Below are 12095 nucleotides of genomic sequence, written 5' to 3'. Positions count from 1 at the left end.
CCTCCTGGGACCTGGCTAGCAGCAACGTTTTTGAAAAATGATCACCCCCCTGCTCCGTTTGACGCCTCGCTTTGTACAGCCCCATCCCCACTTCCTTATCCCTCCTCCCGCGCCCACCCCGCCTCATGATCGGTTAAAAGAAACCCATTGCCTGAGCCCTCTGGCCCATGCTGCACCATGTTCTCCGCTGTTCCATCAGGAGAAGCAGGTGATTGGAGCCCCCAAGGACCATCCTGGGACCTGGTTAGCAGCAACTTTTTGAAAGAATTATGTCCCCCTGCCCCATTCGCTGCCTCGCTTTGTCCGGCCCCATCCCCACTTCCTTGTCCCGCCTCCCAAGCCCACCCCGTCCCGTGATTGGTTAAAAGAAACCCATTGCCTCTCTGGCCCATGCTGCACCATACTCTCCGCTGTTCCATCAGGAGAAGAAGGTGAGTGGAGCCCCCCAGGACCCTCCTGGGAACTGGTTAGCAGCAACATTTGGAAAAAATTATGTCCCCCCTGCCCCGTTCGCCGCCTCGCTTTGTCCGGCCCCATCCCCACTTCCTTATCCCTCCTCCCGCCTCCAGAGCCCACCCCGGCCCCGTGATTGGTACTATTGATCGTCTTAACCAACCTTCCCAGGGCAGCCCTCTGCCCGACAGCCCCCGCGGCTAAGGGCCCCAAGGCTAAGGGCGGCTTCAACAGAGGCAGCTCCAGAAAGTGTCAGCAGGTGTCCGCAGGAGATGCCAGGGGAAGTCAGCGACCAGCCGTCAACCAGCACCAACCACCAAAGTAAGTTTGGCATGGGCAGGGAGTAGAGCCCTGCCACTCTACTTTACCCTACCTCTGAACTGTGACTGTTAGCATGTGCCACACTTAGATGTAATAGTGAACATTACCTTGAGTCGCATCTAGATAGAAATGTGATTGTTAGCATGTCCCACACCTAGATGGAATTGTGAATGTTCGCATGTGCCACACTTGGATGTAATTGTGAATGGCAGCATGTGCCTCACTTAGATGAAGTCGCGAATATTAGTCTGAGTCGCATCTAGATAGAAAGGCAAATGTCAGCATGTCCCACACTTGGATGGACTTGTGGATGGAAGCATGTGCCTCACTTAGATGAAGTCGCGAATATTAGTGAGTCGTATCCAGATAGAAATGCAAATGTTAGCATGTCCCACACTAGGGTGGAGTTGTGAACATTAGCCTGAATCTCATCTAGATAGAAATGTAAATGTTAGCATGCCCCACACGTGTGTCACTGTGTACCCTGCTTTACTGTTCCCCATGCTGTTGCTATTTATCCTTATGCCCCCCTTCTGTCACTGTATGCCCAGACCCCTGTCTCTGTGTATCTGTGTGTCGCTGTGTTCCCTGCCATCCTGTTCACGTGCCTGGTCTCGGGCGCTTTAAAGATAACCATATATCACATCACTATGCTTACTCTCTACTATACACCATCACACAACTAGAACACAACTATACCCCTGATAAATTCGGCCTAGCTGTTCACAAAAGAATACTACCCCATGATCAACTCATCACCCTAATAAAACGCAGACATTCCGGCCTTGTTGCTCACATAAGTGTCCTTCAGGCCTAACGCTGCCAGAACCCACCAGACTGCACACATACAACTGATATCTTCAGCACCACACCTAACGGTAGGATGCAGCTACCATCCAGCAATCACAGCTGCACACATATCTGGTGCACCCACGCACCCTATGACACTATCTCTCTTTACTGACCAGAACTGCGGTTCCCGAGGGCGTTCAATCTATCAGTGCTTGGAGATCATACCAATGATATATAGAGCGCTATATAAATACCAAGTAACATAACATAACATATCCCAGAACTGTGTACTTCTAATAACTGTAATCACTATGTACAAAAATTAAGTTGCCAAATAATGCATGACTTTTTGTTCTTCCCCAGGTCAAATGAACGAAGTAACTTTAGGTATGGTAGAATGGAGTTGAGCTTCCGCCTGGGCCAGACGAGCGTTCAAGCTCATCTCAGAAGCTTTTTGGCTCTAATTATGCCGAGAAAGGCCGCTTCGAGGCATTCAATTTCCAGATGGTTAGTCACGTGCATTCCCCCTTGTTCTGCAAGTGGGACTAAGAGCTTTTTCTTGAAGGAGTGAGTCCCTTTCTATGGCGCCCCTGCTTTCTTCAGGCCCACACACATTGACCATCTATTATTATCTGTATTAGGGCACAGCGTTCATTCAAGGTGTGGCAGAGAAGCTCCGCTTATAGCATGTGTCTCTGAAGGCATTGTTTGGCAAATGTCCCGCAACATTTAGCTTTTGTTGTCCGGGCCAAAGCTGGGCTGTTAAATTACCTTTTTATTTATTTGATGTTTTATTAGGTGCCACATGGAGGCAAGGTACTAAAGAGTGCACTTTGTAGAGAGTGGGGCGGAGGTAAAGATAGGGGGAGGCACGAACAAATCAAAACAAAGGTTGATGAGTATTAGTAGACATTTTTAACATTTCAAGGGCTAAATAGCTTTAGCATAATTCTGTCTGTAAGAATTACAAATAATGTAATCAAGCAGTATCCCAGGTTTGTAATAGTTGTCTTGGAGCCCAGGTGGTTGTCTTCATAATCACGTGGGGACAGGCAAAGACTTCTTCATTAGGACATTTGAGTGCTTTCCTGGACTTCAGATGGTCTGGCTTTTGACACGTGTCCAAAGGTAGCACATTCATCAATTTCTAACATCTGCAGTCAATCAATCTCTGACTTCGGGCTGTATCACACCTCTGCTTAAACATGCCCTGGTGATTCCTTTGCTTAAAAAACCCTCACTGCACCACGCTCTTCCCACGATCAACTGATTTGATTGCTCCCATTTTCCATGAAACTACTTGAAGGTCTTATCACTCCTATTCTCTCCTTTTCTTGAAAGCACGTCTTGCTTTGATCCTGTTCATTCCGGTTTCCGTCCTGGCCGAGGCACCAAGTCAGTGCTCATCTCAGTGGTTGATGACCTTGCCAGGCTAGCCGAGAGTGGTGCTGTGGGCACTCTGATTTTTTTAGATCTGTCAGCAGCATTCAACACCATCGACTACGCCATGCTACTCGGCCGGCTGGCTGGGGCGGGCATTCCTAGGGGTTTCTGTCTTGGTTTCACACATTTCTTATGGATCGCTCCCAGACTCTCTCTTTCTCCTTTCAAGTTGGACTCTGTTCCAGTCACGTGTGGTGTTCCCCAGGGTTTGGCTCTTTCTCCCATTCTTTTTAATGTTTATGTACAACCTCTTGCTAAGCTTATTAACTCCCACGATTTTCGGTGTTATACATATGCAGACGATACACAAATTGCGGTCCATCTTTAGCAGTTCCATCTGTTAATATCCCTGCATAAATATCGCCATACAAAAATATCACCATATTTTTCCGGCGATATTAAGGCATGGAACCTGCGGGGGACACCCCGAAACCCCTGTATTATTTTAGAAGGAGCAGGGTACACCCTCACAACCCCTGCTCCCAAAAAAACCAATAATATTATCCCCACTAAAAATATCGCCTATGGCCGTTCCCGATGACCATATATACGGCAATAATTTTGGTGGGGATAATATTACCTGATACCTCTTGAGCTTAGTCAATTTGATGCTGCCAACAAACTGAGTGTGTCTTGAGTCAGTAGGCAGCTGGATGTGCCTTAACTGGCTCAAGCTCAACAGTGAGAAAACCAGGTTATTTGTGGTTGGCTCTTCTACTGTGTCATCGTTTTAGACCACAGAGCTCTGCCCCTCTTCACTCGGTCCTTTTCCTTCCTGTGTGACCTCTGTGAAAGACTTTGGTGTCAAAATCTCAGCCTCCCTGTCCATGGAAGCTCAAATTATCTTGGTCTGCTGGATTGGTCACTTTAAGCTTAAAGGAATGGTTCAGTCAGAAAATATTATTGGCCAAAAAGATGGCCAATAATAAAACAAATATCTAAAATATATATATTTTTTAAGTCCCTATGGAAAGTTTCGAGCAAATGAAGCTCAAACTTTAAAATTGGAAGCACTAGGGGGTTTGCATTTTGTGATTTCAGGCAGCCTCCTCGGCTCTGCCTTTGCGGCACTAAACAAGCAGCAAAAGCCCCCTACTGGGAGCTTTTGCTTAAAGCAGCCTGAGCAGAGCTGAGGAGGCTGCCTTCACTTTCATTTTATGTTTTCTGTGCTCCCCAAACCCAGGGAAGCACAGAAAACGTAAAATTAAGGCAAAAAGCTCAGGCACCAATTAAAAATATAACGTTGTTGTATTTGTGATTGCTGTGGTTGGAAAACCACAGCAATCACAAATACAACAATGTGGTTATTCTGACAGCGGCAGCTTTCGCGTGGAGTCTCCTGGACTCCCCCAACCCTGAGGGAGTCCAGGAGACTCCCAGCGAAAGCTGCCGCATTCAGAATAACAACGTTTTTGGATTTGTAAATACTGCAGCATTTACAAATCCAAAAACGTTGCATTTCTAAACACTGCGGCATGGAAACACAACCCCATTGGGTTTCTGCCTACAGCAACTTTCACTTTGGAGCTCTCGGGCTCCCCGGGGGGAGTCCAAGAGCCCCAAAGTGAAAGCTGCTGTAGGCAGAAACACTGTGGCATTTCTAAACACCTGCATTGTGTTTCTGACTGCAGCGGTCTTCACTTTGGAGCTCTCAGCCTCCCTGGGGGGAGCCCGAGAGCCCCAAAGTGAAAGCTGCTGTAAGCAGAAACACCGCGGAATGGAAACACAACCGTGTTGTGTTTCTGCCTGCCTTGGCTTTCACTTTGGGTCTCCGGTATCCCCCGGGGGAGTATCGGAGACCCAAAGTGATAGCCAGAGGGCTCCAAGCTGAAGCTACCGCAAACATAAATACAGCGTTTTAAAAGCTGCGGTTTTATTTCTAAGTTTTCTGGGCTCCTCCAGAACAAAACTGCACCTAGTGCTTATTTTAAAAAACAAATAGCACTTACTGAGATGCAGCTGCAGCTTTCCTGCCTGTAGTCTCTGGTCCCCGTCCTCCAAGACTGGCAACAATGAAGCAAAAGCCATTCAGTGGTAGCTTTTGTTTACTACAGCTGACTGGCTTTTGCTTCATTAGTGGCGCAAACGCAAGCACAGGCGGCATCCATTTCACAAAATGGAAGCCCCCTAGTGCTTGCAATTTTAAAGTTTGAGCTTCATTTGCTCGAAACTTTCCATGGGACTTAAAAAAAATATATATTTTAGATATTTGTTTTATTATTGGGCATCTTTTTGGCCAATAATATTTTCTGACCGAACCATTCCTTTAAGGTTCTCCGGAAAGTTCTTCCTTTCCTTTTCTCCCAACTTCGTGCACCTTTTGTTGCCTCAGCGGTATTTGGCCATCTTGATTACTGCAACTCTCTCTATCTTGCACAACCAGCATATCTACTTCACAGGCTTCAGGTCCTACAGAATTTGTCCGCCAGAGCGGCTTCTGGTGTCTCTTACCGTGCCCATATTTCTCCCATTTTACGGGGTTTGCACTAGCTCCCAGTGGCTGCCAGAATCAAATTTAAAATCCTCTGCATTGTCCACCACACATTATATGGGCACGGTGCAGTTTCTCCAGGCCAAATTTCCCTCTAATGTTCCTGCTAGATCCCTCCTCTCAGCGACCACCTTATCTATTCAGGAGCCCAGGTTTCAGCGCACTAAAGTTGGCGGGCAGACCGTTTCTGTTGCAGCTTCCACTCTTTGGAATTCTCTCGCTTCCTCCATTCCTTCTATTGAAAACCATCTTAAGTTCTTGCGTCAGCTGAAATAGTTTCTTTTCTAGATCATTCTATTGACCAGCCCTTGCTTCCATCTTGTATCCCTATATCAGCACCATTATGCCTTTAGACGACCACTGTGCTATATAAAAGTTCATAACATTCACTAAATTAGGTCTTTGGCCACCACTCTTCTTCCAAACTTCTTCGCCCTGTAGAAGCTAATCTTTCGATTGTTTGCTCATTTTATATTTTTTCCACTGCTTGATGTCCCGGAATCGGTTCCAAACTGATTGCAAGCACGAGCAATGAAATTTAAGAATGCATTGTTAGTGGTACATGAGATTTCTTTAAGTTCAGGGGTCTGCAACCTTTAGCTCGCCATGACTCCCATGATCCCTCACCATTTAGTATGCTGGCTAAGGCTGATGGGAGCTGTAGTCCAAAGCCTCTGGAGAGCCAAATGTTGCAGACCCCTGTTCTAGTTCATAATGTTCTTTTCAAACATTAAAATGTAGTTTGCAGACAACAGTTTGATTCCAACACGGTACTTAGGATACCTTTTAAATGGTGCAAAAGAAAATCATAGAAACAGGACTTTTATAATGCCGTTTTAGATAACTGGTTTCAAGTACACAGCATCTCAGCTGGATATGCACAGGATCCATAGTTAATTAGCACAGATGTGCATATGTACATTTCAATTGTGCATTGTACATTTGATTATTAAAAGCATAATTCCCTTTACCTTAATCAGAAGAGAAAGGCAGATGGTCTTCATTTACTCAGTCTTTGAATTTTCCTTTGCTTTGATAAAGAATTCTGGCCTGTGGACACATCTGTAGGCCAAGCATTGCGGAAGGATTCCATAGAGGATATTTATGGACAGGAAGAGCATCTTCGCCTCCTGAGGAACTCTGTATATATACGGTGTCCGTGCGTGAAGAGAAGCACCAATATGGGAAAATTGAGCCTGTGCACAAAAACAAAAATATCTAAAGGTTGTCATTCTATGCTTTTACCTAAATTAGTAAAGTTGAACATTTTGAAATACATTTCAATGCTTATGCTTGTTCTTTCTACAAACAGCCTACATTCCAGATAACCGCCAAGTTCTTTATGAAAATAATTTTAAATGAAATATGTTTTCACTCTCACATCTGGCGTTACACATGAAACTAAATGAATTCTTTACTGATTTTCTTTGTTTTCTCAGTACTACCAGCCAACAACACTTCTTGGGGATATTAATGCCTACTTATAAAAAGCATCCTGCCCTTTGGTGGCTTCAGTGATTTTTCCTTCTTCTACTCTTCAGGAATTATTAGCGTAGGAGATTGTTTTTAACATCTCGCAGGATGCCCATCACGCAGTTGCTTCTGGACAAAAACACTTTCTTTTTATCGCTTTTTGCAGAGATCTTTTCAAGCTCAGAGCCTTTATGTATCTGTATGATGTACAGTGTAATTAGTGATTTAAAAGATCGTGTATTAGTGTGCCTATGTGTGTTAATGGGTTGTGTTTTTAAATGAATTGTGCATCATTTTCCATTGTTTTATAATTGAATAGAGTGTGTTCTTGTTCAGGGAGTGGGATTATTACACACCAAATGATTAAACTCAGTATTGTCCAAGACAGGAGATAGAAACTTAAAATATAAATGTTGATTGTTTTACTCTTATTCATGGAGGGTTTTTAAGCATCCATGAAGAGGGCGTCACCCAATTGATACATAATTTGACAAGACCACACATGTTTTTCCCCTTTAAGTGCCGATCCTCGGTCCATGGGGGCAAGGTGTACTCAAGGGACAAACAATAGGAATTTATCAAGGGAAGGCCAGACCAGCCTAGAGTGAGAGTGAGAGACCCTGGACAATTTGACATTTGATTCCGGTTTTCAACCACAACTTAGTGTTTTGCCAAACAGCCCACACTTTCTTTATGGTGTAACCCCTCAAACATGTTTCGCTAAATTATAGAGCTGTTCTAACCCAACTGGTACATGCATTGAGTTCTCTGTTCCTCCTCCCTCCTGACGTATCATAAACCTCTTAAGTGTAGAAAAAAAAGGGGGGTTCCTGGCTACCTAGCAATTCTGATTTTTGGAAAATAAAATCTCCACGCTCTTTTGCATTTTTTAGCATGTGCAGGTTTATTTCACCATAAGTGTGGACTCCTAATCCTAGTAGTGGTCAGCCAACACGTGTTTCGACCTCATGGGTCTTTATCAAGGCATTGAAATGTTGAGTCTTGCCCAGGATGGGGTTGTGGATTGGTCTGTGGGGGTCCTGTGTGTTCAACCCAATCCGGGGCAAGACTCAACCTTTCCATGCCTTGATAAAGACCCATGAAGTCAAAACACGTATTTTCTAAAAATCAGGAACTCTCCTTTTTTTCCTAATCACACAAGGAGGTGTAGGCTCCACCTCAACAAAAACCTGTGACCTTGCAGCAATACTCATAGCAGCACCAAAAAGCTAGAGCCGAGCGCAGGAGTGTTCCAAACCCTAGGACCCAGTCTCTTTCTCTTTTAAGTGTATGCTCAGTACATAGCCTCTGCAGAGAAAACATGGGGGTGGGGGGTTCGGCTGAGATGTGCTAATATGCTCACAGACCACAAACAAGTATATTTACAGCATGAATAAGGGAATTTACTGATGTTAGTGCCCAGAAAATAGCCAAACCGCTGGATGCGACAACACTTGTGCTTTTTCACTGGAACAATCTCTGCCGTCTAGAATTAGGCTGTTAGACTGATTCTGTTATCTAATGTAATGGTCAGTGCAAGGTGATCATACTGAGAAAAAAAACAATTCTGCCATACCTGAGCTAGCCCACCAGCATGTATAACGGTTAAATCTGGCATCCAAGAACATCCAGGAAACAGCAGTCCATACAGCGCGATAACATAATAAGGAACAGAGTAGAACATGTAAATCAGCATCTGCGCTTACGAGGAAAAAAAAGAGTATTAGCTGCAGCCTTAGTTTACTGATAAACAAAAAAGCACACGAAATCCTGGAATCAGTGATGTTGAGGCATTTTGGCTTCTTCTGGGTTTGACTGAATTCCCATCAGGGATACTGTATTCTGTCATTAAAGGAATGGTTCGGTCAAAAAATGTTATTGTCCCTACGGGTCGGCCATGTGATTTTAAGCCTAAGTCGCATGATTTAAAAAAAATGTCCTACAGACCTTACCCGAGTTTTCATCCATTAAACGCACACGAAAACATGCACCAGGGCGCTGCCATTTTGTGATAATCCTATCACTTGCTGCCTCGCCCTGGCTGACCTGCGGCACTAAATCATATCCCCCACCCCTGAGCCTGACATTATCAAAACATTCATATTCCCCGCCTCTCTCCATGACGTTACTGTGCTGTCTAGGCAAACACGCCCAGTCGTTTTCTACGCGACTTCACACAGAACCCGGAAACCAACAGAGATCAACTCACAACACAGCAAGCCACAATTCGGAATATGAAACTGTACTTTCAAATCAAACAGCAACACGGTACATTTGGTAAAGTACATTTATTTAACATTAAATGTAGAATATTCAGCAATTGGCATATTAAATCGGAATGTGATTTTTTTTCTTTTCTCTCTATCCGCAAATGCTGTTCCGTTTTATCGTGAGTCACGCGCTGTTCCTTTATGGTACACGGGGTGTTGGTTTTCGTTAAAAGAAGCACTTTGGTCGCACGGTGAACCGCAAGGCTGTTCCATCAACTAGGCACTAAGCCAGCGTAAAGGTTGATATGTTGCTTCTAGCCGCTAGTACCGCGTAAGGGCATATGGGCTCTTGGGGATCGTCCCATAAGATCGTCAAAGTGGTGCAGTTGTTTATGATAAGCTGCAGCTGGCGGTTGAAAAAACCATCTGCCGGGGTCTGAAACTGGTGGCAGTAGCAGTAGGGTAGGATATACCTGTTTTGAAAACATAAAAATTATAATTAGTCTCGCCAGCCGATCTTTATTAATATTATTCATTTTATTTATTACGGCCGATCTGAAACTATTTGCTTTCAAGGATAGTGCAATGGAGTATGTTCGGCTCTAAAATCAATGCGAAAACGAGCTAAATAAATCGAGGTTAACACACAATGAGAAACGACTGTTTGTCTACATGCGTGTGGAATGTGGACCTGCATGCCCATGTGCCCGGTACAAAGACTATCCCACAAACGTTTTACTTGCTCTTCATTCATTCATCCATTCATTAATTCTTCATTCCGGTATAAACGCGTCTAAAGAGTTACTTACATTATATTTGCAATTTCCATTGTGTCTCTGCCTAATGCAGTCCGTAAATCCCACTGTGCTCTTGACAATGATTTTTCGTATGCTGAACTAACATGAAACTCGGTCTAGTTTCAGAATTTTCTGCCTTATCGTCTCTTACGTTATTGCACCCCTCCTTCAAATGAAGTCCTTTCGGCATGGTCCCTGTCTCTCAAGGTCAAAAAACAATAGAAGCTCATACTGCCAGTGCGAGTTGTGGGCCTCTTCAGGCTGCCAGCTGAAAATCAAAGCCGCTGACCTTCACTCTAAATGAGCATACATTCTTACTTTGAAACATCCCGTGTAAAGCCATCTTTGAGAACTTGCAGCCCTAGAGAACCATAACTATGGAGACATTGACTTTTCGGGGGAAGGTCAGGGAAAGTATAACGTACCCGAGGAGTTGAGTTGAAAGTGAGATTTATTGTTTGTTTGTTTTATTATTTGCAATACGCAAGCCTCCCCTCGGTTAACAGTGCGCAGCATTTACATGAGATTGCGAAACTTAGTTGCAGCAACAAAAATATATACATACACATATTGACAAGGTCAGCGATATGAGGTGAATAGAGAGAGAAGTCAAAGATGACACCCAGGTTGTTCGCCACCCAGGATGGTGAAGGGAGGGTTTAGGGTTAGCATACTTTGTATGTACACTGTACAATAACATTTATTTACAAAAAGACAATCATATTACAATTATTTGAACCGGGATTTGTACTTCACAACCAGCTCTGCTTTGGGTGGACATGGCACAGTGGCAATGTTTGGTGGCAATGCATCAGTGCTCTGCACAGAAATGTTCAAAATTCCATATCTGTGCTTCTCGAGTAAAGCAACAATAAGGCTTTTAACAAAGTCGAACTCCATTTCCTCATAGACTGGTTTGATCACCCATTGCTTACTTCTTTTAGAAAATACCTTAGTGTAGCGAGGCATCCTTACATTACCCGTAGTCCTAGATTGTTCATGGCAGAGATTCTCGTTATGGGCCAAGATCACAAGTAGAGTCCTATGTTTCATGCCCTGTATGCTGAAATGCAAGCGCTTTGGCCTGTACTTTAGGCACATATTGTGGAACACCTCCAAACCTCCTGTGTGACAGAATTCTGTCAGTCCCCTCAAATCTCTTGATAGAGTTTTATCGAAAACAATCTTCTCAATGGCTTTGTGTGTCGGTGAAGATGGAATCAACCACTTCTTCTTCCTTGCCTCCTCTGGGGACAAAGGGCCATGTTCACATTGGTGGAAATGTAGGTTTTCTGACCAGCGGTGAACGTTGGTACAGTGGTGCATCAGTGGCCGCCATTTTTCAAGTAGTATTTACACTGACCCTTCACAAGTTTTGGAGCTCCACCAAAGATGGTTGCTGATAGACTGGGACCACTGTGAAATACTTTCCAAACTTTTTTTTTCCCTGCAGCCGAGATTTTCTTATACATCAAATTGATGTTTAATATGTGGGAACTGCTCTCTCATTGTCTTGGCAATTGAAACGTGTCTGTCCGTGGCTATGAGGTCGATGTGCATTCCCCTCGATTGTAGATATTCCACTGATTTTATAAATCCTAGTTTTTCCATGGCCACTGAAGATGTACATTATTATGTTACCTACACGACCACCGAACTCACAATTTTCTTACTATCAATGTCCTGAAAGTGGTAGGTGCAGTACTTGGCAGAAAATCTAGGGCTGTCGCACTGTCCATCGCCGGCTAGCCTGAATCGTTTCCCTTTGAATGTACTTGCTAGAGACAATTGTTCAATTTTCCAAGCATTACTAATGGCCGGAAACAGATAATCATGTTGGTATTTGTAGTACTGCGTTTTAGAAATGAAATGAAGTCCCACAAACTGAAAGAAAGACTCTAACTTTCTAAAACTGGACCCACTAAAAAGTGATGCAGCTGCACACAGTAGATTGCCTGCTGGCAGCTTCCCCAGCATCGGTTGTGCAGACCATGAGAACGCATGATTTAATCTACAGGCGGCATGTATTGTGACGTTACTGCCTTGTTTTTGACGAGTCACATGAATCAATGGCCTCCGACATACTTTCCCTCTGACGGAATGCCCACATTTCAG

The 12095-nt window shown here is 44.1% G+C and overlaps 1 protein-coding gene across 1 annotated transcript in view; it reads right to left on the bottom strand.

Moving 5' to 3' along the window:
- Nucleotides 1-12095, bottom strand: part of TM6SF1 (transmembrane 6 superfamily member 1) — a 411212-nt gene that overhangs the window by 36327 nt on the left and 362790 nt on the right. Inside the window, exons 9-10 of the mRNA XM_069624987.1 lie at nucleotides 8550-8669; nucleotides 6472-6696 (exon numbers count right to left, since the gene is read on the bottom strand). Coding sequence (XP_069481088.1) covers nucleotides 6505-6696; nucleotides 8550-8669 — 312 coding nt within the window. The 3' untranslated portion in view covers nucleotides 6472-6504. The remainder of the gene's footprint in view (nucleotides 1-6471; nucleotides 6697-8549; nucleotides 8670-12095) is intronic.

This window comes from Ambystoma mexicanum, chromosome 11, assembly GCF_040938575.1.
Source record: "Ambystoma mexicanum isolate Mex_15411 chromosome 11, UKY_AmexF1_1, whole genome shotgun sequence".
Taxonomy (NCBI): Eukaryota; Metazoa; Chordata; class Amphibia; order Caudata; family Ambystomatidae; genus Ambystoma; species Ambystoma mexicanum.
Note: the sequence above shows the minus strand (reverse complement) of the source record. Positions and strands in the feature narration are given on the sequence as shown.